We start from the raw sequence: 24666 nt of genomic DNA, 5'->3' as shown, positions 1-24666 counted from the left end.
TCCCACAGAACTGGAAAAGCCAGTGAGTGGTGATGAGAAGATTGCCGGGAGCCAGGAGGAAACCAGTCCCAGAGGAAGAAAGGTATGTGCGGGGCCAATGGAAACTAAATGATACTAGTGAATGGATGTAATTGGGGAGATCGGTGTAGGGCCTGGCGCCCCAGGAAGCCCTGTCACTATTAGGGTCTGCCTTTCGGGCTCTCCGCCCCAGGTTCTACCAGCGCAGTCCCTACTTTCTGAGGATCCCCACACCCTTTCTTCATTCCCCTCACCTATCCTTGGCCCACACCCCGACTTGGAAAAGCAGTTATCTGTGGCCCCAAACCCCAGATTCACATTTCCAACAGCCCATTGACACCTCCGACTTGTAGATCTAACAAGTACCTCAAATTTTTATATCCGCTCTTTCTACCTGATCCTTCTCCAGTTATCTTCCCCAGACAACACACTAAATGGTACCTCTCTTCATCTGGTTAGGAAAGTCTGAAACCCAGAGTCATTGTGCCCTTTCTCCTATCTCACATTCCTTTTATCAGCAAGTCCTGTAGGTTCTATTTCTGAAAGATCTCTTATTAATCACCTTTCTTCAATTTCCAAAACCACCAACCTAGTCCAAGCCCCAGTATCAGTCACCTGTCTAATATCTGGTCTCTCATTCCCCCCCACCCCCCACCTCAATAACCCACTGCTCACAAAACAGCCAGAGTGATTGATGTTTTTTTAAAAAAGAAAATAAGGAGCACCTGGGTGGCTCAGTGGGTTAGGCCTCTGCCTTCGGCTCGGGTCATGATCTCAGGGTCCTGGGATGGAGTCCTTCATCACACTCTCTGCTTGGCAGGGAGCCTGCTTCCTTCTCTCTCTCTCTGCCTGCCTCTCTGCCTACTTGTGATCTCTCTCTGTCAAATAAATAAATAAAATCTTAAAAAAAAAAAAAAAGAAAGAAAATAAGATCTCATCACTCTCTCCCTTCAACTTCTCATTTGCTTCAGAATAAAATCCAAACACCCTAGCATGGCCTATAAAGCTGTGCATTATTGGGGCCCTGCCGGTCTTTCCCCCTTTAGCCCATACTCTTCTCTGTCTCCCCATTCACTGTGCTTCAGCCACTCCAGCCTCCTTTCTGTTTCCCCAACAGGCCAAGTCTCTTCCCACTGCAGAGCCTTCATGCCTGACACTTTCCCTCTTCTGGAGTGCTCCTTCTCTCAGTACTTCACACGTCTGGCTTCTTTAACTCTTCACAGCAGCCTTCCCCATCTTCCCAGCCTAAAGGCCACCACTACAGGCACATCGCTTTGGTTTGATTTCTTCACAACACTGAATTAATTTGTGTATTTTCTGTTCCCCCGCTAGAGTGGGAGCTCCATAAAAGCAAGACCCATCTATTTTTTTTTTTTAAGATTTTATTTGTTTGGGGACCCTGAGTGGTTCAGTCGGATAAGATCTGCCTTCAGTTCAGGGCATGATCCCAGGGTCCTGGGATCGAACCCCACATCAGGCTCGCTACTCAGCGGGAAGGCTGCTTCTCCCTCTCCCTCTGACTTTTCCCTCTGCTTGTTCTCTGTCTCAAATAAATAAATAAAATCTTAAGAAAAGATTTTTTTATTGGACAGAGAGAGAGAGCACAAGCAGGGGGAGCAGCAAAGAGAGAGGGAGAAGCAGGCTCCACAGAGAGCCCAATTCAGGGCTGCAGGGCTCAATCCCAGGACCCTGGGATCATGACCTGAGCCGAACGCTTAACCGACTGAGCCACCCAGACAAACTTTACCCTGAAGACCTGACACCTAATTAGGCGCTCAATACATATTTGTTGAATGAATGAATGAATGAATGAAATAAACAATAATAGCCTCCTGGTTCCAAGATTTATTAACAGTGACACATCCTTTTTGGCTCCTCTTTGCCCCAGCTCCCAACCCCAATCAACCTCCACCCTCTAGGTCTTCAGCATAGTCCCCAAATGTAGGAATTGGGGTTAGATAGACTTGGAGATCATTCAGCTTTCTGGCTTCCAAATCCTTTATTTTTTCTTTAGTGCGGTAAAAACTATTCCTTTCAAACCCCAAACCTCTTACAGAACTCCTGCATATCATATATATAAAGCAGGAGTTCCCTCAACTTGTTGAGGGAAGTTATGTGGGGCTTACAGCTCTAAGAAACAGTTGGATGTTCCCTGGCTCCTTATTTCAGTGACTTCATGGTACATATAAGTGAGTGGAGGTTCAGTGAGGGACCATAGTCTGACCCTCTCTAGGCAGGAGAGTCCAGAGCCCTCAGTCCTATGCTCTTTCCATAGCACCACACTGGCTTCTGGAGCCTTACCAGCCAGAGCAGAGGAGGCTCCCAGCAGTGTCTGCCATGGTGAGAACTTGGGTCTTCTGGTTACCCTCCCCTTCAGACTACTCGTCTGAGGGTCATGTGAGGGGCTGGCTGGAGGGTGAACTGGAAGGTTGGGTGGGAAAGCCAGGTGTTTGTGTCAGAGGGCCATTGGAGTTTGGGGACTGGGGGCTGGAGGGCTGCGGGGGGCTGCCCAGGCCTATGGCAGTCTCTCCTTTCCTCAGGATGAGGCTGCTAAGCTCTTGGAGCAGCTGCTCCTCTAGGGACCCATGTGCCTGGGGGCTGCTCTTTGAAGGGGGGCCGGGAGGGGGCTCAGGTGGCCTCTGCTCTGGGCCCGGGCCACCTGCCTTGGCAAAAAGGGGTTTGTCACAGGACCTCTGGCTGATGAGAGGGGTCTCTGGGTTGGCTGTCTTTTCTCTCATCGTGGAGAAGGAAGTAGAGGTGTCCTTGGTCAGCTCAGGAAAGGCCCCCACTTCTTCATACACTGGCTCCTCATAGACAGGCTCCTCCAGTTCCTCCTGTTCCTCCACAGACCCCTGGGATGACTTCATCGGCTGGATGGGAATGGGGCAGCATGATGCAGGCACAGAGTTAGAGTTCCTGGGTTAGTAATTGTTAACATTTATTGAGCCCTTCCTCTGGGCCAGATGCAGTAAAATACTTTTCATGTGTGCTATCAAACCAACTCTGTACAACGGGTTACACTGCAGGTGAATGAAGCGAGGTACAGAGGGGTGAAGTAAGTTGCCCAAGATCACACAGTGAGTAAATGGAAGAACTGAGGCTTCAGCCCAGGCCTATCTGACTCCAAGATGTGTTCACTTAACCACTTTCCTTCTGTTTCTCAGAGCCTGTGACCACTTTCCCTTTTCCTTATCATATCCTCCCATGCCTCATTTTCCTAATTCCTTCTGGCCCCTCACAATACTCTCTCTCTGTCTCCTGCACACACACACACACACACACACACACACACACACACACAGATGGCCCTGAGTCAAACAAATACAGAGGGCACATGGACTCAGGCAGCACAGAGGAACACGGGGCTGAGGGGCACAAAGCTGAGACAGGTACAGTACTCACAAAGAACATGGACAGGGTCCTCCGGTTGTGAAGTCGCCTCTGGGCACAGGTGGGATGGGGATGAGGGGAGGGAGAGACACAGAGACACAGTGAGGTCTGGCAACAGAAGGCAAGGGTGGGGTGTGGGGACACAGAGAAGGCAGAGGCGGGCACCAGACAGGCAGGCACACCACTCCCACCTGCAGGGCAGCAAGAACACAGGCAGGATTCAGGAGGGCACAGCAGCGGGCCAGGGGGACCTCACCAGGGTCTGGTTGGCAGAGAGGAGAGTGGCCCCACTGTCATCTCCTCTGATGGGCAGCAAAGGCATGGTGCCAAACTTCTGACGGGCAAGGTCAGAGGAGGAATGGCGTCGTAAGACCACTGGCTGCTGGTCATCGTGCTGCAGGGAGAGTAAGGAGTTGGCACAGTGGGCGTGGAACTACAGCTAGGACCTCTGACCTCACCCTCAGCTTTTTTTGTCCCCTCACCTGGGCTTTGAGGATGCTGGTGGTCCAGTCCCACATCTCATCCTCACTAGTGCAGGACAGGTATCTGGGGATGGTCAGAGGGGGAATTAGCCAGAGAGGAGGGGTTGTAGCTATAGCAATGGAGAATAGAAAAAGTAGAGAGGAAGAGGACAGGGTGCAGGGATGGGCCAGGGGAGAAGCCAGGCCCAGAGGTACTCACAGCTGCATCTTCTCCAGTATCAGCGTGAAGCCCCACCTAGGAGCCAAAGGACAAAAGAGATGGACGATTAGAAAGGCCGGAGGAGGGGCGCACCTGGGCGGCTCGGTGGGCTAAAGCCTCTGCCTGCAGCTCAGGTCATGATCCCAGGGTCCTGGTATCGAGCCCTGCATCGGACTCTCTGTTTGGCGGGGAGCCTGCCTTCCCCGTCCCCTCTCTGCCTGCCTCTGCCTACTTGTGACTTCTGTCTGTCAAATAAATAAAATCTTTAAAAAAAAGAAAGAAAGAAAAAGAAATGCCGGAAGGGTGATGGCAGGAAGGTCCTAGAAATGTGGGCTGGGGAAGAAAACTCACAGTGTTGGAGGCTTAAACTTTTTTCGGATTCCCAGGTAGACTTTGGAACCTTCCAAGGGCCACTCTCGTTCTGGTTTAGAGCTCTGAGAACAAGAAGGCAGTCAGTGAGGTCAAGAGGTGAGAGAAGGATCACAGTCAGTCAAGCCAAGAAGTCATGGAAGCACTGGGGTTATGTGCTCACAGGATCACAGAGGTCAAAGAGCCAGGGCAGCGCTGAGATGGATAAGCACACAGGCTGTGGAGCAAGAAGGTTGATGCAGGCCTAGCTGCTCCTCAGGGGCTTCCAGCATCCATCCCCGCTCCCCCCCAGCACCTCACCTTCTTTTCCTTGAGCAGCAGCAAGCAGCGGTCACGCAGCAGAAAAAACCTCTCCTGGAAGCGGTTGCCCAGTAAGCGGGGCGGCTCCTCCCGACACCGCAACAGACCCACCCTCGGGCTCTCACGCCGGATACCTGGGCACAAACAGATGATACTTGGAGGAGGGTCCTGGGAGAGAGGCCTGGGGGTGGGGGTGCTGGGCTGAAGGAGGAGGTTCACCTGTGAAGAGGCAGCCAGCCTGGGCCAGGGAGACTTTTTTCAAGAGCAAGGAGGCCGAGCAGGGCTCTGGCAGCTGGCACCATTGAAGGGCCTGCTCTAGGACCCTCTCCTTGGGGTGAAGTGGCCGCTCTGAGGAGTAAAGTAGGAGCAGGTATCAACCAGAATATCCATCCATGCCCTGGACCTCCAGCTCCTTTCCACCAGTCACTTTCGTGTGTCCATTCCACAGCCCAGCCACAGGTATTTATTTAAGAGCCAACTCTCTGCCAGGCATTGCTGGCTCTAGGGATATGATGGTTAGCATGGAACCCATGGCTTACCTTCACAAAACCCACAGCAAAGTGAGTAAGCAGACAGTATACAGGTAAGTAGACCAAAAAATTGCAAATAATTAAATGCTTTGAAAGAAACAATAAGAAGCTGAGAGAGAGGAGGAGGACAGCTACTGGGACAGAGTGATGACTGGGCAAGGTCTTGGAAAAGGGGGCGTTTGAAGCTGAGATTGGGGCCTGGAGGAGGAGGAAGAACAAACCATGCTAAAATCAGGGGAAGAAGATTTCAGGCAGGACGCAGCTCCAGAATAAAGGCTCTTTGTCAAGAAAGATGTGTTTGAAAAACAGCTGGCACGGCTCGAGCACCGAGAATGAGTTATGTGAGATGAGGTCCGAGAAATAGGCAAGGGCCAGATGGCCGGGGTCTGTGGACCATAATAAGGAATTTGAATTCTATTTGAAGTTCAGTGGGAAGCCATTGGAAGGTAATGGTATGATCTGATTTATGTTTGAAATGCATGTTGACCGCTGTGTGGAAAATGGAATGTCGGGAGACAAGACGGGAATGCAGGCCAGCTACTCCTTTTCTGGGGTTAGTGGTTAATTTTGGGTGCAGAAAGCTAGTGGTGACTTCGGCCTGGCTGGTGGTAATGGTGGAAATGGGAAGAAGCAACAGATTCTAATAGAATCAGCAGGACTAGCTGGTTGGATTAGGTGGGAAGTTGAAGGAAAGGGAGGACACTCAGGTTTCTGGTCTTGATAACTGCGTGAATAGAGGGGCCACTGACTGAGTTAGGGAAAACTAGGAAATGGCCTAATCTTTTTGTTAGGTGAAAGGTCTGGGAATTGAGTTCAGTCTCACATGTTTGAAATTAGAGATGCTTGGGGGGCGCCTGGGTGGCTCAGGTCATGATCTCAGGGTACTGGAATCGAGCCCCGCATTGGGCTCTCTGCTTGGCGGGGAGCCTGCTTCCCCCCTCTCTCTCTGCCTGCCTCTCTGCCTACTTGTGATCTCTCTCTCTGTCAAATAAATAAATAAGATCTTTAAAAAAAATTAGAGATGCTTGGGGTGCCTGCGTGGCTCAGTCAGTTAGGCATCCAAGTCTTGATTTCGGCTCAGGTCATGATCCAGAGAATCCAGCTTATTAACAGCATTTAAAGCCACTGGAATGGATGAGTCATCCAAGGAGAAATGAAGATAGGGAAAGGAAAAGGTCTGGGGTTGAATTCTGGGTCTTTTCAATATTTGTTATGTAGGCAAAGGAGGAAGAAAAGCCTCCTTTGGGGAGGAAGGGAAACCAAGGACTTGTGGGGTCCACAAAAGTCAAGAAAGAAGAGAATACTGAGAAAGAGGGAGTGGTGAACAGTGGGGAATGTCCCTGCACATGCACAAGGACAGTGTCACTGTATTTGGTAACCCAGAAAGCATTGGTAACTTTGACCCCCCATCACATGTGCAAGCACACACGCATGGCAGGCTCACCGAGTTCCCCGTGCTCACGGATCTCAAACGTCACCCACAAGTCCATCCCAGCCTCTGTCCCCCGCATCTCCAATACCTGGTTGGTTAGCTCCTCGGCAGTCAGCGTTGGAGACACCTGGGGTCAGAGCAAGAGCAGAGGACCCATGCTGGTCAGTCCACTGACCCAGCCCCCCCCCAGTCCTCTCATCTCCCCTCCTGTCCCCTCAGGACTGACCTTTAGGGTGACACAGTTGTCTGGGAGCTGCTGTTCTATATAAACCTCCATGATGAGGTCTCCAGCCTGGGACAGCTGAGGGGAAGGCATAATGAAGTCAGGACACAAGAGGATGCAAAAAATCAAGATCAGAGGACTCCCTATGTTGCCTCCTAAGCTCTTACCTCCACACACCCACCCCTGCGGCCCTGGGCACAAAAGTCTCCTCCTGCCCCTCATCCCCAGTGTGGCTCAGGCCCTTAAAAGGGAGAACCCCAGGAGAGGTAGAACCGCATCTTCAGGCTGTGTGGGTACTTCCCAAGGCAGTGCAGCATATGCTTGGAAGGACAGGTTTAAGGTCAGACTCTCTGGGTTTCAACTCTGACACTCGATACAGTAGGACTTTGAATAAGGGACCTTCAAGGCCTCTGTTTCTTTATTTGAAAAAAAATGGTATTGTCTGCCTCATGGAGTTGCGTGATGCTACAGCAAGATCACAGGTGCTTGGAAGATAAATGCTTAGCTGTTTGCTATTGTATTTACTGCTGTTATGCTCACCACTTTGTCTACCTCAGCTAACTCTTCCTTGGATCTCTTACAGGCGGAACCCAAGTATGCTGCCATCATTTTGCAATGAAGAATCCTCATGGTGGAATAAATAGAGCCAATCCTAAACCAAACCCCTCTCCCCAAAGCACTCCCTTTCTTGGGTTTCCCCTGTGTCTCAGAAAGCTGAGGGCCAATGTCCAGCAGCAGCAGATCACCTTCCTATCTTGATAGCCCCTTCTGTCCCACTCATGAGTCTAAGGGCAGGACGGGTTACCTGTACATCCTTCCAGGTGGTGATAAGACTGACCTCCAAGTCAATCTGAGCTACCTGGTCAGAGTCAATCTGTGGAAGGGCCAAAAAGGAGCATGTGTATTGTGGGACAGGTGGGGGCGGGAGGGGGGAGGCAGGATTGGGAGGGACTGGGGGGTGAGGGGGCGGGGCGCTAGGAAAAGAGGGAAACAGGAAGAGTTTGTAAGACCAGAAGACCTGTATGAGAGCATTAGAGGCAAGAAGAGCTAAAAACCAAGGGCGCAAGGGCACTTGGAGTGAGGTTATGGGATAGAGGGGCCCAGGCCAATGGGAGGTGATTCTTGATGCAGAGGGCCTTAGAGGTCTGGGCTGGGGGCTTTGGGGGGGGGCAGGATCCAGAATCCAGGAAGAAGGACTATAGTCAGGGGTAAGGAGAGCTTACATCAAAGACAGAGATGTAGCCGTCGATGAGTTCCTGCAGTACTCGCACCTCATGCTCCCCCCGCCCGTCCGTCTGGAACACACTGGGTGCGAACAGCAGGGCCAGGTTCCGCGTGCACATCTGGTTTAGAGCGGCACACTTTTGTACCCTGCAGAGGGGTGCGACACAGGCCATAAGGGATGGAGCTTGAGCTCACCTGTTTGCCCATGCATCCATTCATTCAGGAAATCCTTAGAGTCAGTATGCTAAGGCCTGGGCTAAACACTTGGGATGCAGTTGTAAGACACAACAGTGGCCTCAAGGAGATCCCAGTGTAAGGCAGAGACAGGTGAGGAATGGGTGATTATAACTCTGGTATGGGACAGCAAGCTTTTTTTGGAAAGGGACATGTAGTAAATATTTTAGGCTTGTGGGTCATACATTCTTTGGTCCAGTTTGTCATTTCCACTGTTGTAGAATGAGAGTGGCCACAGACACCACATAAGTGAATGGGTATGCCTTCACACTTTGTGTACAAAATTTTATTTATTTATTTACTTATTTATTTTAAGGATTTGTTTACTTATTTGAGAGAGAGAGAGAGCAAGCACACAGTGGGGAGGGGCAGAGGGAGATGAAGAGAGAGAGAATCTCAAGCAGACTCCCCCTTGAGCAGGGAGCCCAATGCAGGGCTCAATCTCACGACCCTGATATCATGACCTGAGCTGAAATCAAGAGTCGGATGCTTAACTGACAAAGTCACCCAGGAACTGTACAAAACTTTACTTAGAAAAACAGATAGTTGGGTGGATACAGCCCATGGGCCATAGTTGGCCCATCCCCGTGATAGAGAGTAATCCGTACAACACAGCCAGGGTTCACGTTGGAATCCCTTAAAGACCTGTCTCCCCAATAGGCTGATCAAGGTAGATCTGCATCTTACTGTTCTTTGTGTCTCCTACCTCCAGCCCTTTGCCCGGTATGAATAATAGAACAAAATAACATTGGTTGCTCACCATTTCTGAATGCTTACTACCTACATGCCAGGAGATGTAGTAAGAATTTTATAAGGATTATCTCATTTAACTCCCATCATCTAGGAGGTGGAGACTATTCATTATGCCATCTTCCTTTTATAAGTGAGGAAACTGAGGCTCAGAGAGTGCAAATAACTTACCCAAAGTCACAGACTAGAATGGTGGAGCCAGAGTACAGCCTAGATCTGCTTGACCCCAGAGTCCACACTCAGAACCTTTGTGCTATGACTTTCACTTAACTGTTTGCGGTTCACTTAACTGACAATTTCACTTAATGAATAAATGTGAGGCAGCGGGAGTAGGGTGGTGGAAGGAGTCGGACAGCGGTGATAAAGGGTCAGTGAGGAGCCTGCAGGGGGTCTGGCCATACTGACCGATAGAGATGCCCAATGAGGGTAGCAAGCGTGCGGCGGTTGACCTGGGGCAAGCAGCCAATTACTTCTTTGTATTTCTCCAGGCGCTGATTCTTCTGGGGTAGCTCTGGGATGGAGTGGGGGAGGGGTGGAGAGGATCAGGGAAGGGAGCAAGGAGGGAGTTTTAGAGAAACAACCCCAGAATGGATGTCTCTCTGCCCCCTTCCCACCTTGACCTAAGCTGAGTCCCTGAGTGATCCTGGGGAGTGGGAATGAGGGAGGGGAGCACTAGGGAAGAAGGCTGCCAAATCCCACAAAACAGCCTCAGGGATTTGATGGGGGAGGGTGGAGTTCCAGGTCACCCCTTGGTCGCCTGTGAGGAGTTCTTAGGGATCTTGGGAGTACCAGCAGCCTCCCTCCAGCGAGGCAACAGCCGTGCAGAGGTCACAGGGTCATCGAGCTCTCGAAAGAAGCGTTTGAGTGTATCGGTGACATCTTCCACAAAGTGCTCTCCTGGCCGGAGCTTCACTGACCGGGCATCCCGCCGGAATTCAGCCAGGAGGCGAAGGCTACGGGCACGGGCACCCCCTTTCCGGTATATGCCCTCCAGCTGGAGCCCTGAGAACAGCCAGCATCTCCACTCACCACTGAGCATCTCTGCTCACCACTGCCCAGAGACCCAACTACCCACCCAGTATCCAGTATCTGTGATCCTCCCGCCCGCCACCGACATGCTATATCATTATTGGGGTAAGGGGCCCAGAGAGGAGGAAGTCTGCCTCCAGGATCTTGATTCTCAAGACCCTGCTTAAGTCCTGCTCAGAAAGTCCTTCCCTAACCATGACATTCCACATAGCCTCCATCGCTCTCTGTCTCCTCACTGTTTTGATTTTGAGATAGCACTCCCAAATTACATTACAGTTGATCCTCCCTATTCACAAATTCCACATTGTGAATTCATCTACTTGCTAAAATTTATTTGTAACCCACAAATCAATACTCGGTGCACTTTTCCAGTCATTTGTGAACATGCGCCGAGTGGAGAAGAATTTGAGTTGCCTGTTGGACACATTCCCAGCTAAGCTCTCATATGGTAAACAAGTGTAGTTTTCATGGTGTATATATAGAATCACGTTTTTTGCATTCTTTGCTTTTTTTGGGTGGTTTCACTGTTTAAAATGGCCCCCAAGTGAAGTGCTGAAGGGCTGTGTAGTGTTGCTAAGCGCACGCAGGAAGGCTGTGTGTGCCTTATGGAGAGAATATGCGAGTCAGATAAGCTTTGCCCCTGTGTGAGTTACACTGCTGCTGGCTGTGAGTTCAAAGTTAACAGATCACAAGTATATGTTAAATAAAGTATCTTGAAACAGAAACACACTTCAACACACGTGTTGATCACTTGATTAAAGGTGACCAGAGATTCCCAGGAACCTGACTCTGTATTTCCACTGGGGCAATGATTTAGGATTCACTAATTCAGTGTTTGCAGTAACTCTGTAGAACAAAACTACCGTGAATAACGAGCACTGACTGTATTTCTCTTATTTATCACCCATCTCTCGCACTAGTCCCTGAGCTTCCAGAACCTTCCCTCTTCACTGCTATATCTCCAGTGTCTGGCACAGGGGAGCCGCTCAGTAAGCATCTGCTGAATAAAGAGTGGCAGTGTGGGTATGAACAACCATATTCTTCTTTGAACATGAGGGAGATGATGGGATCTAGGGAGTGGGGAAGTCACTGCCTGAGGCTACTGCCAAGGTATGGAGAATGTCTCTAGCCACAGACTCTCCACTCTCCAGGCTATTTGTAGTTCATAGAGGTGCCTTTTTTGCCCTTTACTGCCTTTCTTGGTTTTCTATGAATTTTCCTTCTCAAGAGGCCAGACTTCTAAAAAGGAGGTTTGCTAAGAAGCTAGATTCTACTTAGTCCTTCCTTGGGCAGGAGAAAAAAAGCAAAGGTCAAAAAGTCACAAAGAATTCTGGGAACCACTTTCAGAGCTGATCCTTTATGCCTGAAAAAACTCCTGCATGAACTAATTCTACTCAGACCTTCAAGTGTTTTGCTGCACAGCTTGGCTCTTGCCTTGTAGCTGCCCTCTCTTTGTTCTCTATGGTCCTCTAGTCCTATTTCAGTGCTCCTCTTCCTTCACACCCATGCCCCCACCAACAACTACCTTGGAACAGTGACTAGCTGCCAGGTGCTGCACTAAAAGCTTTCCATATGTTATCTTACTATCACAACTATACTAGAAAATGAGGACTGTTAGTAGCCCCATTCTACAGATGGGGGAGCTGAGGCTCAGGCAGGTAAAGCAGCTTGCCAACAGAGATACAGTGGATTGCTGTTAGGCTGTAGTCTCTGAGACAAAGCTCTTATAGGCAGACCACACCCTCTGGCTGTGCCCATGTCCCCCATCCCCTGCTGGTTCAGTATTGGCCAGTGCCCACTCACCGTGCTGGGTGACAAAACTGATGCAGGCATCCACGATGATGGGGATGTCACCCCGGCTCATCTGCTGCTCCTGCAGCCCTGTGCCGCCCCCGCCAGCCGCCCCCTCAATGGCTGCATTCCATGCTGAGAAATCCAGCCGGCCCTCTCCCTGCAGATACAGGGTCCTGAGACCCGAGATGCCTGAGTCAGAGCCAGCTCCAGAGGGTCCTTTAAACTAAGAGGCCCAGGATCGCAAGAACCAGACCTCCCAGAGCCACCAGCAGGGGGCAGCAACATTAAAACCAGATGGGGTCCCTGAAGGTGAATTTTTCTTTTCTTTTCTTTTTTTTTTTTTTAAGATTTTCCTTTTTAAAAAAAAAAAAAAGATTTAATCTATTTATTTGAGAGAGAGGGAGAAAGAGAGCACGCACATGTGGCATGGGGGGCAGAGGGAGAGGGACAAGTGGACTCCTGTGGAGTAGAGAGACCCTACACATAGCTCAATTCCAGGACCCCAAGACCAAGACACAAACTCAAGTCAGACTCCCAAACAATTGAACCACCCAGGCGCCCAGTAGGCAGGCAAATTTGAGGAAGTGGGCATGGTCCAGCAGACCAGGGTAGAGGGTTGGGGCTGGGCTCTTGAGAGAGGGATGTGGGGTTAAGGATAGGGGTAACACTTACCTTCCTGTCTCCACCAGGACCAAATGCTCCTTCTTGTCTGGGGTGTCAGCTGCTGAAACCACACCTGGAGAAGAATCATCAGATATTATCATCAAAATTTCTTCATCATATTGACCAGTAAGTCACTAAGTATTCAAGGTATGTAGATGCCAGACTACGAGTCTTCAAAGAATGTTGCATTAAATCCTATAAGTTACATACTATTATCCCCATTTTACAGGTGACACATTAAAGCTCAGAGACGTTAAGTTTCTTGTCTCTTTACTTGTTATAAAATGGCAAATCTAGGCTTGAACTCAGGTCTCTTGTCTCTAAAGCCCTCTGATATTATCCCACACTGTTCCTCTTTGAGGAAGAAGTGAAAGTATCCAGTCCCCTCTCCTAGTCTCCAACCAGAAAGCAACTCCAAGTAATACTAACAGTAACATTAATAACATATAACAATTATTAAATACTAATAAGATGCCTTCTGCCAGGCTCTTTGATAAGTGTTTTAAATGCATTGCTTTATTTGAAACTTAACAACTCTTGTATCGTGCCCATTGTAAAGATGCGGAGACTAAGGCACAGAAAGGTTAAGTAACTTGTCCAAGGTCACACAGCTAGGAAGTGATAGAGATGGGGTTCTGTATCTGGGCAGTCTGACTCCAGAGCTTATGCCTGAATCCACTATGTTCTGCTCTTTCCCATAGGGACCCCAAACAGATGAAGGTTCACTGCCCACTACTCCATGGCCACCTTTCATCCCCGTCCCCACCCCTGCTCACTGATTTCCTGTAGCCGCCGCAGATGCACCATGTCCTCAGGGGCTGGAGGGCCAGGGCCCGATGCTGGACACAGGAAGAGGAGATCACCACGAAGAAGTCCGAACCCTGACAGCCAGAGGCCAGGGGCCAGGGCTGAATGGGTGGGAGAGCGCAGCCACAGGCGGCCCAGCCGCAGCAGCCCAGGGCCCAACAGCTGGTGGCAGCTCAGCGGGGAGAACCACTGTGAGGCAAGAGGAGGACATGGGGAACGAGGAGGGTGAGGAAAGAGACAAGACTTAGGGGAGAGAAGTAAGAGTGAGAAGGATAGGGAATGATATGAAAAGAAAGCAAAAGAAAGAGAGGAATGAAAAGGGATTGGAGAGAGCAGAAGAAAGACCCGAGGAGACAGGAGATGGTTGGAGAAAGGAAAGAAATTCAGTTCAATTTAATTTGCTCCAGCGAACACAGAGAAGACCTCCATGTGGCAGCCTCCTGCCCTTTGCAGGGTATCGGGGCCAGAAGGAATAGGGAGCCAAAATGCTATAACTGAAGAGTCACAATGCCCTGGGAAATCCCAGCATCCTAAGGGGCTGAGGAGGTTTCATAGAGAAACAGGGTTTGAGGTGGTCCCAAAGGAGTGCTTTCTCAACCACCTGTGGGGAAGGAACACGGGGTTCTTCTTTTTGTTGTTGTTGTTCAAAATTCCAATCTGTTACTAACCAGAACTTTCATTTAAAAAAAAAAGATGATGGGGCGCCTGGATGGCTCAGTGGGTTAAAGCCTCTGCCTTCGGTTCAGGTCATGATCCCAGGGTCCTGGGATCGAGCCCCGCATCGGGCTCTCTGCTCAGCAGGGAGCCTGCTTCCTCCTCTCTCTCTCTGCCTGCCTCTCTGCCTACTTGTGATTTCTGTCTGTCAAATAAATAAATAAAATCTTTAAAAAAAAAAAATAAATAAAAAATAAAAAATAAAAAAAAAATAAAAAAAAAAGATGAAGAAGAAGAAGAAAGAAAGAACTACTAGCAAAGTGAAATGAAAAAAGAAATGTAAAATATAAGCCCCCACTTTAAGAAATTAGATTCTACACCAAAAATCACTTTGTTCCATTGCTAAGAAAGATTTGGAACACTCCCTCTCAAGTTCTGTTCTTATTCTGCCAGAGGCCATGACAAAGAATGAGCCAGTGCGGTGTCCCAGGCTGTAGACTGCGCTTTGGGTAGCCCGGCCTTTAAGGATGAGCTACGTTTTTGGAAAGTGCAACTGACAATCAGAGGAGATAGCCTGGAGGCCACAAGGGCCATGACACAGCCCTGAAAGGACACGCAGACCACTTCTTGGCTGGCAGGAGTTCTACTCCTCTAAGCAGAGTGGGGGAGAGTGGGGTCAGAGGCCAGACAGCAGGTGAACATTTCCCACAGAGGACTGTCACGGGTTGCAGAGCCGACCAGGGAAGGCCAGGAGGAGGCCCTTGGGCTTTGGTAATGGGAAGTCACTAGGCACCCCTGCAGTGTGGCCACTCAGAAGTCTGGCAGAGGCGGTGCAGTGGCAACCACAAGGGGCTAAGGAGGAAGTGCAATCCTGCCAGGGCACACAGCCTTCTGCCGGGCTGTTGGGAGGGCGCCAGTGTGACGAGCTGATGGTAGAGCAGGGCTGAGAGAGAAACTGGGTAGGGATGGGAGTGACTGGCATGCCTGTGTGTGCCAGGCAGCAAGGGCCTCACATGTTACTTAATCCTCAACCCAGAGGGGCATGTCTTGTACACCCACTCTATCCCTGTGGAAAGGCTCATGAGGCTGAGAGTTGAAGGACTCAGATCCCAGCATGTCTGATTCTAGGGTGTGAATGTTTAACTCCAGCGAGAGGGTGCAGGACAGAGAGACTGGCTTGCCTGGGAATGGAGATGCTGGGCACGTAAAGGCAGCTTTCCCTCTGGACTGGGAGAACTTGGGGGAGGGGGAAGCAGGAGTTAGAGGCAGCCTTTCCCTGGGCAGAGGCCCTGCACAGTGAGGTTTGGGCCATGAGCTTTGGAGACAGAGGTCTGTTTTCGATCTTGGGTTCTGCTGCCGCCTAGCTCTGTGACCTTGACCAAGTGACTTCATAACCTCAGTGACTCTGTTTCCCTATACATCAAATAGTGATAATCTTTTCATCTGAGGGTTGCTGTGAGAGTTAAATGAGATATTGAGTGTGTAGAACCTCACACTAGTCCTAGCACAGCAGTTAATCTTAGTTGTCAGTGGACAGTGGTGGGAGTGGTTATAGGAACAAGAGAGGGCGGGATGGGGGCAGCTGGGGACAGGAAAACCGCGAGCTGTCGGGGAGGGGTCTTGGCTGGGTCACCTTGCCCACAGCACTAGTCCAGGCCTCCAGACTGTCAGCTCCATCTGTGCCAAAATGCTGGATCCTTCCCCCGGTTAGGATGAGCTCAAAGGAAAAGGGGAACCTAGAGAGAAAGTGAGATCAAGGAGGAGAAAGGGGACCAATACGGGGCTGGCAGGCTCGGGATCGGGAAGGCCAAAGTGGGGGTGCAGGGAGCGCCGGGTGCAGTTACCTGTCGAGGTCACCTGGGTCTGTGGGTGGGGGACTCACACCCAAACATACAACATCCTGGGGCTGGATGAGGCTGAGGGGTTCAGGGCTGCTTTCCGACGCAAACATTTCCAGAGCCGCTCTCAGCACACACCATAGTCTGGGGGGAGCTAAGGAGGAGGCTGATGGTCAACAGGCAAAGCACCTCTGTCCCTACTGTCATAATTCCCATTTGCCAGACAATCATGCCATACCCTCTGCCTATGTATGATCTCATGTGATCTTCACAATTCTATGAGGTAGGTATCACTTTCAGTTCTCTTTTGCCCATGGGGAAACTGAGGCCCAGGGCTTGAGTAGCTTGCCCAAAACACACAAATAGGAGGTAGCAGAGCTGGGATTTGGCCCAGGCATTCTGACTTCACAACACGGGCTCTCAGCTCTCAGCCAATTCTGCCACTGAGCATGGTCCCCCTGTTACTCCCAGCACCCAGCCCATGCCAGGACGTGGCCCTGCTTGTCCTTCCCAGCCCTCTGTGGTACACTCTTGCTCATCCCAGTTTCTTCCCATCTCCTCCCACCCTTGGCTCCCCTCTCACCATCCCGGCCCCTGCGAGGAGGTGGGGGTCCAGCTTTGTTGCTGATGGGACCACAGTACAGGAAGCTGCTGTAAGTGGCGGGCACCACCACCTCATTGTATACACCAGGGGAAGGGTCTGCAAAGAGAAGAAGTTGTCAATTCGGGGCAGTACAGTGGGATGGCCTGAGCCCCCTGGGAAAAAAGATCAGATTGAGGAAGACAGTGGGACCCGATTCCACTGGCAGCATGGCCAAGTCAAGCCCAGTGGAGCCGGACCCCTCACCTCCCACATTAGAAAAGAGGGTGGCAGGAAGTGAGACTCCAGCCCTTGCCCACTTCTTGTCCCCACCAGTGAGCCCACCAGCCAGTCAGCCCAGGGGTGGGGGCTTCTGAGCATGGGCTATCCTATAAGCGTCTCAGCCCCTCTGCCCGGACCACTGGAGGAAAGCCTCTTTAGATGACCACGTCTATGATCAGACTTCTCCCAGGGAGATGAGACCTCACTTATGGATTCACCTTATCAGGGGTAGACCAGCACTAACACCTCAAATGTCCAGATCCACCTCAGGCAGTGGCCACCATTGGTCATTGCATGACGTCAGGAAATAGACCCTAGGGAATCTAGAAGGTTGGGAAACTGCCCAGACTGGGCTATTGTGATTGGCTGAGGAAGAGGATATTTGGGGCTTCCTGGAACAATCAAGGCACAGGTCAGGGCTGAGAATTCTTGGAGGGTGAGAAAGGGGACCCTTGTGGGAATTACCTGGGAGCTGGAGACCAGGGAAGCTGCCATCGAGGGCTGCAGGGGACCAGGGCTCTTCGCCCTCAGAGGCCTCAACACAGAGGAGCTGGGTCATGTTCTTCAGCAGGTTGGGTCCTGCCACAGCTGCACACAGTGCCTGCAGGGGGGAAGGGCCTCTGTCAGTGCCAAGACCCAACCTGAGAGCATGGGGACAGTCTTCCAGTCATCAAAAACAGCCCCTACCACCCCAAGTCTAGGCATTTCAACTTAGAGACTACCCTCCTCCCCATCAGCTCCTACCTGGAGAAGCTGGCTATGATCTGGATACTGAGGGTGGGGCTTCCGGTAGAGACCCAGGCGGTACTTCCGAGAGATGAACTCTCCCCGGGGGCCTGGGCTTGTGTCTGGATGCAGCCCCTCGCCTAGGGGTAGCGCCCCTGCCCAGAAGCGGTTGGCACGATCATTTCCCAGGACAATGAACAACTGTAGGATGACAAGGGGCAGAGGCAAGTAAGAGGAACTCAAGGGTCTCAGACATTTCTGCCCCCAAGCTGGGCCCAAGGCCTTTTTGGGATGCTCTCCTTCCCTCTTCCCCACTTTCTCCCTCTTCAGACTCCTCACCTGCACTATCTCATTACTCCAGACACTTGTGTCCAGCTTCAGGCTCTGTACCTTGGAGATCCCAGAACCCAGGGCCCGGTGCTGACCTGTTAGGGTATGGAGGGTATGTGGCACGGATGCTCAGAGCCCCCCCGACCTAGCCCCCCTCCTTCTCACTATTTCAGCCAAAGGCCCCAGCCCTCACCTGCACACTGCTTGCAGATGACCACCCCCAGGTTGACAGCAGCCCAGTCTGGGCGGGAGGCCCCACAGTCCGCACAGTGCCGGTTTGCCCGATTGGACCAGATTTTCTCAGCCACCTCGTAGTCAGACAGGGTCTCGGTTACTGCTTCCTGCAGAGCGGCCGCCCAGCTCTGCCGAGCCCCCCCAGACTCGGCTGTGAAGCTGAGGGGTGGACAGCCAGTCTGTGGGCATGGAGACCCCCTCCAACCTGTCCCATCCCACTGGCCATTCCAGCAGGAGCCACCACTGGCCACAGCTGGTCCAGCCTAGACCCTCCTGAGACCTTGACCCTGTTCACTGGACCCCCATGAGTGCACACCCACTGACATCCTACTGAAGAGGCTTCCAGTCCTCTGCCCACCCTGTGCCTCCTGCCCAAGTCTCTCCCCCAGCCCTGCCTCCTGCCAGTCTGGGCCCCACCTGAAGCAGCGATGGGGGGTGAGCAGATCAAAGCTGCGGCTCTTGGTCTCCCGGACGCTGCAGCCTTGCAGTTCAATGAAGCAGATCCCGATGCCCAAAGAAAAGGCCTGGTGGGGATGGGGGAGAAGGTGCAGCATTGGAGCAGGGACAGTGAGGTGCCAGAATGGACTAGGCCAGGCTCTTTGGCCCTGGCCCGGCCCTCTCACCTGCTCACTCTTGTACAGTGCCAGCTCTCCAGGGCTCAAAGCAGCAAAAACCTTGGCCTTGTGTCCTCGAAGTTCCAGCATGCCTGTGCGGAGGGGTCGGGGTGGCTGAGGGGGCCGGGGGTTGCCGAGGAGGCGCTGCTCCCTCAGACAGGATTGCAGAGTGGAACACCATGTGTCCCGCTGGGCTGGTGGGGGACAGAGAAGCCAGTGAGCCAACGGGCCGTGTCCTCACGCGGCCTTCCTGCCCCAACCCGGGGGGCACACAGCAGGCCCCGATTCTCACCCTCGCTCTCTGTGCGAAACACAAATACCCTCTGGCCGGTGATGACCTGGAACTTGTTGTCCTTGCTGCTGCGGGTCATCTCGATGGCAGTGAGAGGGATCACCCCCTTGGGGAAGGGATCCTGGAGAGACAGCCCAGGGGCACAGAGGGACAGAAACTCAGCCATGTGTGCTGACCTGGGAGCCAGCACCAACTTTTTTAATGAGGTCAGCACTCATGTCACAGGCAGTGGGATACAGCCGCTAGGCGAGCTACTTTAGATGCTGACATCAGTCATATGGTGACCCCGCCACCACGGGCTTCCCATCCTCCAGTCCTCAGCCCCCACCCTTTCCCCAGCCCTGACCCAGCCTCTCGCCAGACCCCCACCTTGTCACTGCCAAAGTACATGAGACTCCTTCCGTTGAACTGCACAAAGCGCCTCTGGAAAACGTAGTTTCTGGGGACAGGAGGGGCCAAGATGAGTGAGCGGTAGAGGCTGTATCCTGGGGAGCTCCTAGAGTCTGGGAGCACTGGAGACCTGACCCCACCCCACCCCACCCCCCAGCCTCACACTTCCCTCTCCTCCCTCCCCTCCCTCCCTTTCCATCCCTAGCAGCCCACCCCTGAGGGGAGAGCTTGTCTAGCCAGCCACTGAGAAGGGGTGAGGGACGGTCTGCCGTGGAGGAGAAGCTGGCATAGGGTGAAATGAGGTCATCGTTGGTTTCCATGTCCAGGGTGGGCAGTGAGAGGGTGGAATCCCCAGGCAGCTCAAGGCTGGCATAGCCCGCATCCTCCCGTGCCTCCAGATCCTGCCTGCTGAGCCTTATGTGGGGCAAGACAGAGAAACACATGTTAAACCCAGTTCCCCGGCCATCCCCACCTGTGGTGCTTCGTACGATGCCTGGCAGGTCCTGGAAATAGGGAGTTTGGGAACGCAAAAGATTAGCCTAGAGTTTCTTCCCTGAGCACACTTAGATTTTTGATTAGAGTAATTTCAGTCCCTCTCCTCTGCCATTAGTGTTACTTGGTAGAAAAGGTGGGGAAGGGCTGCATAGCTCGCTCTCTGTCACAGATGCTGATATCTGATCAAGAAGCCTTCTCAGTCCTTTCTCCAAAAAGGGAATGACCTTCCTCCCCTGGACCAAGTTCTGGTCGGTTCTCAGTGGGGTGCTATGAACTACCTGACTGGGCACCAGCTTCCCCTCGGGGCCTCCCTCCGACACCCGTTTTTCTACCAACCCCAGAATGCTCTTTTAAAAATGCGAGTGAGATCATTTCACTCCCTCTTGCATGAAATCCTGCAATAACTTCCCATTTGCAATTTAGGATAAATCCAAATTCCTCACCACAGGCTGGAAGATCTTGTACAATGAGACCCACAGCCAATCCCCTGCCCTCTTCTTACATCACCCTCACCTTTGCTTTCTACTGTTCAGCCACATTCTCTTCTCTTTCAGAGTCTTTGCACATGTGGCTGCCTCTGCCTAGAACATGCTTCCCCAGTCTGCTTTTCCCCATCTTTTAGGTCTTTGCTTACACCATCTTCCCAGAAAGTCCTCTATTATTCTCTGTCACTTTCCAGTAGTCCTTACCTCAGTAGCACAAAATCACTTGCAAAACCTTAAAATACAGGTATGTGGGCCCCCCTGAGTTTGATCTTCTGGGAGTGGGGCCCAGGCATCTCTAGTTCTGAAAGTTCCCCCGGCTATAGCAGAGCTAAGGTTGAGAACCACCTCTCTACCCTCTTTGTTTTCTACTTCACTAAGAAATTGAAGCAATCAGACAAGAACCCCACAGACTCCCAGTGCCTCATCTACCAAGTTTCACACATACTTTGCATTCCTTCTGCCACCATCATAAACATCCCTGTCTGAAGCCAGTCCCTCCTCTGAGCACTGTCCTCTCACCTACGCAAGGACATTGTTCCAGACTTTCTCCTCTTTGTCTCCCCTACTGCAGCTAATTTTCCCTCTCTCCCAGATCCCTCTCTCCCACTCCACCTATAAACATATATAACACTCCATCCTACAAAAATCATTTCCTGGCTCCATTTCCACTATCGACAACCACTCAACTCTCTGCCCTTCTCTGCAGAAAAACTCCTCAAAAATGTTGTTTATACATTCCAACTTCTTCTGTTACCTCCTGAGACCATTCTGAGGCAGCTTTCACCTCTACCCCTTATAAAGGTCCTCAGTGACCTCCATGTTGTCAATGCCAGAGGCCAATTCTCAGTCCTCATCTTCCTTGATCTCAGCAGCATTTGATACCACTGACCTCCCCCTCTTCCTTTCTTCCCTTAGCTGCTAGGATGCCACATCCTCCCAGTCTTCCTTTTCCTTCACCAGCCATTCCTTTTCAGTCTGTTTTGCTGGTTCTTCCTCTTCTCCCAAACCTCTTGATACTGGAGTGTGCCAGGACTCTGATCTTGGCCCTCTGCTCTAGCGACACACACTCACAGCTACATACACTGACGTAGAGGCTGACAACCCACAAATTTAGATCTCCAGTTCAGACCTCTCCCCTGAACTCCAGACTTGGATATCCAATGGCTTGTTATCTCTTCTTAGGCTTGTAACATATACCTCAAATTCAGTACGCTCAAAATGGAACTCCTGATCTCCCCCCAACCCCCGGCTTCATACACCATCTTCCCCATTTCAGAGCAGAGCAATTCCAGGAACTTTCAGTTGCTCAAATGGCGCTATCCAACAGAACTCGAGGTGAGAACCACACACGTGATTTTCGATTTTCTAGCAGCCACATTAAAAAATAAAAAGAAACAAGTGAAACTAATTGTAATAATATATTTTATTTAAATCCAACATACCCAAAATATTAACATTTTATTATATCATCTGTATAAAAAGTAAGATAATTTATGTCTGCTTCTGTTACACACACCCAGTATTACTTTGTTCATACTAAGTCTCTGAAATTTGGTAGTCGTAGAATTCCAATGCATCTTACTCCAGACTAGCCGCATTTCATGTATTCAGTAATCACATGTGGCTAGTGGCTACCACGCTGGACAAGGTAGGCTCAGCCTACCTCTGAAGTCATTCTTGACTGCTCTTTTTCCTCACACCCCAACTTCTTAGGACAGTTTGCCTTCAAAATATAACCCAAATCTAGCCACTTCTCACCATCTTCACTACTGTGACACTTGCTGGAAGTGTCTCACCTAGATTTTGGGAGCCACCTCCTCACTTGATCTCTCTGCTTCTGCTTTTGCCCCCTACAGACCATTCCCAACACAGCGACCAGGGGGGTTCTTAAAATGTAAGGCAAAACCCTCCCAAAGGCTTCCCATTTCACTTTGAGTCAAAGCAAAAGTCCTTACAAGGTCCTACCTGATCTGGCCCCTTTGACCTCTACATCGTCATCTTCTCCCAGTCTTCCTGCCCTGGCCACTCTGCCCCAGCCCCGCTGGCTTTGTCACCACTCTTGGGTCCCCCTGAAAGTCTCTATTCTGGCCACTGCCCCTTGCCTTGGGACACTTTTCTCCCAGATACTGTCACAACTAACTCTTTCACCCCTTTCATTTTGCTCAAATAACAATCTGGCAATTCTTTTTTTTTTTTTTTTTAAGATTTTATTCATTTATTTGACAGAGAGAGAGATCACAAGCAGGCAGAGAGGCAGGCAGAGAGAGGGGCAAGCAGGCTCTGAGCGGACAGCCCAATGCGGGGCTTGATCCCAGAACCCTGAGATCCTGACCTGAGCTAAGGCAGAGACAACCCACTGAGCCACCCAGGTGCCCATACTCTGGCAATTCTTAATGAAAAACTGCAGGGTGTCTCCCCCTCAGTCCATCCCAGCCTTCTTACCCAGCTCTATTTTTTCCCATGGCATTCACCATCTTTTAACATATGAAATAACTTACTTATTGTATCTATTGTTATTTGCCTATCTGCCCACAGGGGATGGGATTTCTGATCTATCCCAAGTATCTACAATATCTGGCATGCAGTAAGTGCTCAGTAAAGATGCCTTAAGTAAAAGCATGAAGGGGCACCTGGGTGGCTCAGTCATTGAGCATCTGCCTTTGGCTCAGGTCATGATCCTGGGGTCCTGGGATTGAGCTGCATCAGGCTCCCTGCTCTATGGGAGGCCTACTTCTCCCTCTCTCACCACTTCCTGCTTGTGTTCCCTCTCTCGCTGTCTCTCCATGAAATAAATAAATAAAATCTTAAAAAACAAAAACAAAAATATAACAACAAAAGCATGAAAAGCACTTCTCCCTATTTTAAGTCATATATCCATTTGTTTGTCTGCTTGCTTCCTCTCCTGTCTGGCCCACTGAATCATAAGCTGCCTGAGGAGGGGACTGGGTCTTTCCTAATCCTGCTGTATCTAGAGTACCCGGCTGGCACACAGGGGACACTCAACACACACTTAATGAATAACGGGTACACAGCCACCGCCAACTGCTCCTCAAGCGTCCCTCTTCCTGCCGTCACCACCCCTACTGACCACTCACCTTTGTTCAGCCCTGTCCTGACAGACACCTCTGCCTTCTCTCCTGTCCGCGGGCCCTGGGGCACCCACAGGCTGGACACCATAGTACAGGCAGCCAGGGTCCATGATGTGTACTGGCAGGGAGAGGAATGGGGGAGACAGGGAAGAGGTCAGATGGGAGTGTCTGCGGTCCTGAAGGGCCTTGTTCCTCTCCCCCCAAATCCATGCTAACCCACCTACCTGTGCCTGCTGTGGGCCTGAGGGCAGGTGTGGGGGCAGCTGCCTGGGAGCTATCTGGGGCCCTGAGGGAAGAGGTCTAGTGATCATTAAGGGAGAGAGGAGACAGGACTAGCCCTCATGTCCTGCTCCTCCCGGCCCCCACCCCTCACTGGCTCCCAAGGGAGCCAACCCCACTCACATGTCCTGAGCTGTCTGGGCCCCGCCTCTTAAGTCCAGGCCAAAGTAGATGGCATTGGGCATCATCTCCATAGTATTCAAGGCTGAAGTTTGCTCGGAGGAGGAGGTGGGGAGAAGCGGGGACTTGGGGCTGGACTCTGGGCTCCTGGACACTTCGGGTCTCCAGAAGGTTGGGCTCACTCCAGGCCTTTGGGTGGCAGTAGGGCCACTAAGCCCACCAAATACCGTCCTGGGCTTAGGCACAGGCTTGGGGGGCTGGGCTTGGGGTGCTAGGCTAGGGGATGGCTCCATGGCACTGTCCGACTGGGGACCCAGGGAGCCCTCTGCAGCACCTGCCTGCAGCAGGCGCAGAATGCGTTTCCGGTGCCCTGTGGCGCTGATGCCCAACTGCCTCAGCTCGTCGTGGCCCAGGCCCCGGGCTGCACCCGCCGTGGCCAGGCCATGCTGCCGGAACGTGTCTGCATACTGCTCCAGATGCACCGTGGCCAGCCACACAGCGATGTCCAGGTCCTGAGGGGCAGCCATGGGGGCTCAGGCCATTGCTGGGGGGAGCGGCAGGGTGAAGGGAGGGCTCAGGCTGAGATTCCCCCTCCCTGTCCCAAAGTCTGAGGTCTGGACAGGGGTGGGTACCAGACTTCAGTCTTCCTCCAAAGAAAAATGACCAGTGGCTGGCAATCTGGAGGAAGAGCCATCCCAGAACATCAGAAGGGGCTTTCTTACTATAGGAGAAGTCCTTCGTTTGCAGGTGAGGACACTGAGGCCCATAGAAGGGAAGAGGCTTTCCCCAGGCTCACAAGGAGCTGGTGGAAGTG

At 51.5% G+C, this 24666-nt stretch overlaps 1 protein-coding gene across 1 annotated transcript; it reads right to left on the bottom strand.

Annotated features, from left to right (window-relative positions):
- Positions 1 to 1841: 1841 nt before the first annotated feature.
- Positions 1842 to 24389, bottom strand: ARAP3 (ArfGAP with RhoGAP domain, ankyrin repeat and PH domain 3). Its single transcript, XM_080804780.1, has 32 exons — positions 23856 to 24389; positions 23678 to 23739; positions 23460 to 23571; positions 19598 to 19798; positions 19364 to 19433; positions 18995 to 19115; positions 18712 to 18896; positions 18506 to 18612; positions 18048 to 18247; positions 17864 to 17949; positions 17543 to 17725; positions 17264 to 17399; positions 16520 to 16636; positions 15943 to 16090; positions 15732 to 15834; positions 13414 to 13633; positions 12647 to 12710; positions 11984 to 12147; positions 9941 to 10153; positions 9557 to 9662; positions 8167 to 8314; positions 7749 to 7817; positions 6947 to 7021; positions 6733 to 6847; positions 4978 to 5106; positions 4759 to 4892; positions 4441 to 4523; positions 4090 to 4125; positions 3891 to 3954; positions 3665 to 3802; positions 3421 to 3459; positions 1842 to 2888 (listed from the first exon to the last, which is right to left on the bottom strand). The coding sequence occupies exons 1-32, from the start codon at positions 24377 to 24379 to the stop codon at positions 2412 to 2414; spliced, it is 4629 nt and encodes a 1542-aa protein (XP_080660906.1). The 5' UTR covers positions 24380 to 24389; the 3' UTR covers positions 1842 to 2411.
- Positions 24390 to 24666: the final 277 nt, after the last annotated feature.

The sequence above is a fragment of the Martes martes genome (genome assembly GCF_963455335.1).
Source record: "Martes martes genome assembly, chromosome: 5".
NCBI lineage: Eukaryota > Metazoa > Chordata > Mammalia > Carnivora > Mustelidae > Martes > Martes martes.
Note: the sequence above shows the minus strand (reverse complement) of the source record. Positions and strands in the feature narration are given on the sequence as shown.

Bases quoted from the DNA above. Each gene is read 5' to 3' on its own strand.
- ARAP3 (XM_080804780.1), bottom strand. From the start codon at position 24,379: ATGGCTGCCCCTCAGGACCTGGACATCGCTGTGTGGCTGGCCACGGTG. The intron at 9,663-9,940 runs GTACTCCCAAGA...ACTCCATCCCAG, and splicing joins TCGCTGGAGGGAGGCTGCTG to AGCTACCCCAGAAGAATCAG. The intron at 3,803-3,890 runs GTGAGGGGACAA...CTCTCCCTGCAG, and splicing joins CCAGCATCCTCAAAGCCCAG to CACGATGACCAGCAGCCAGT.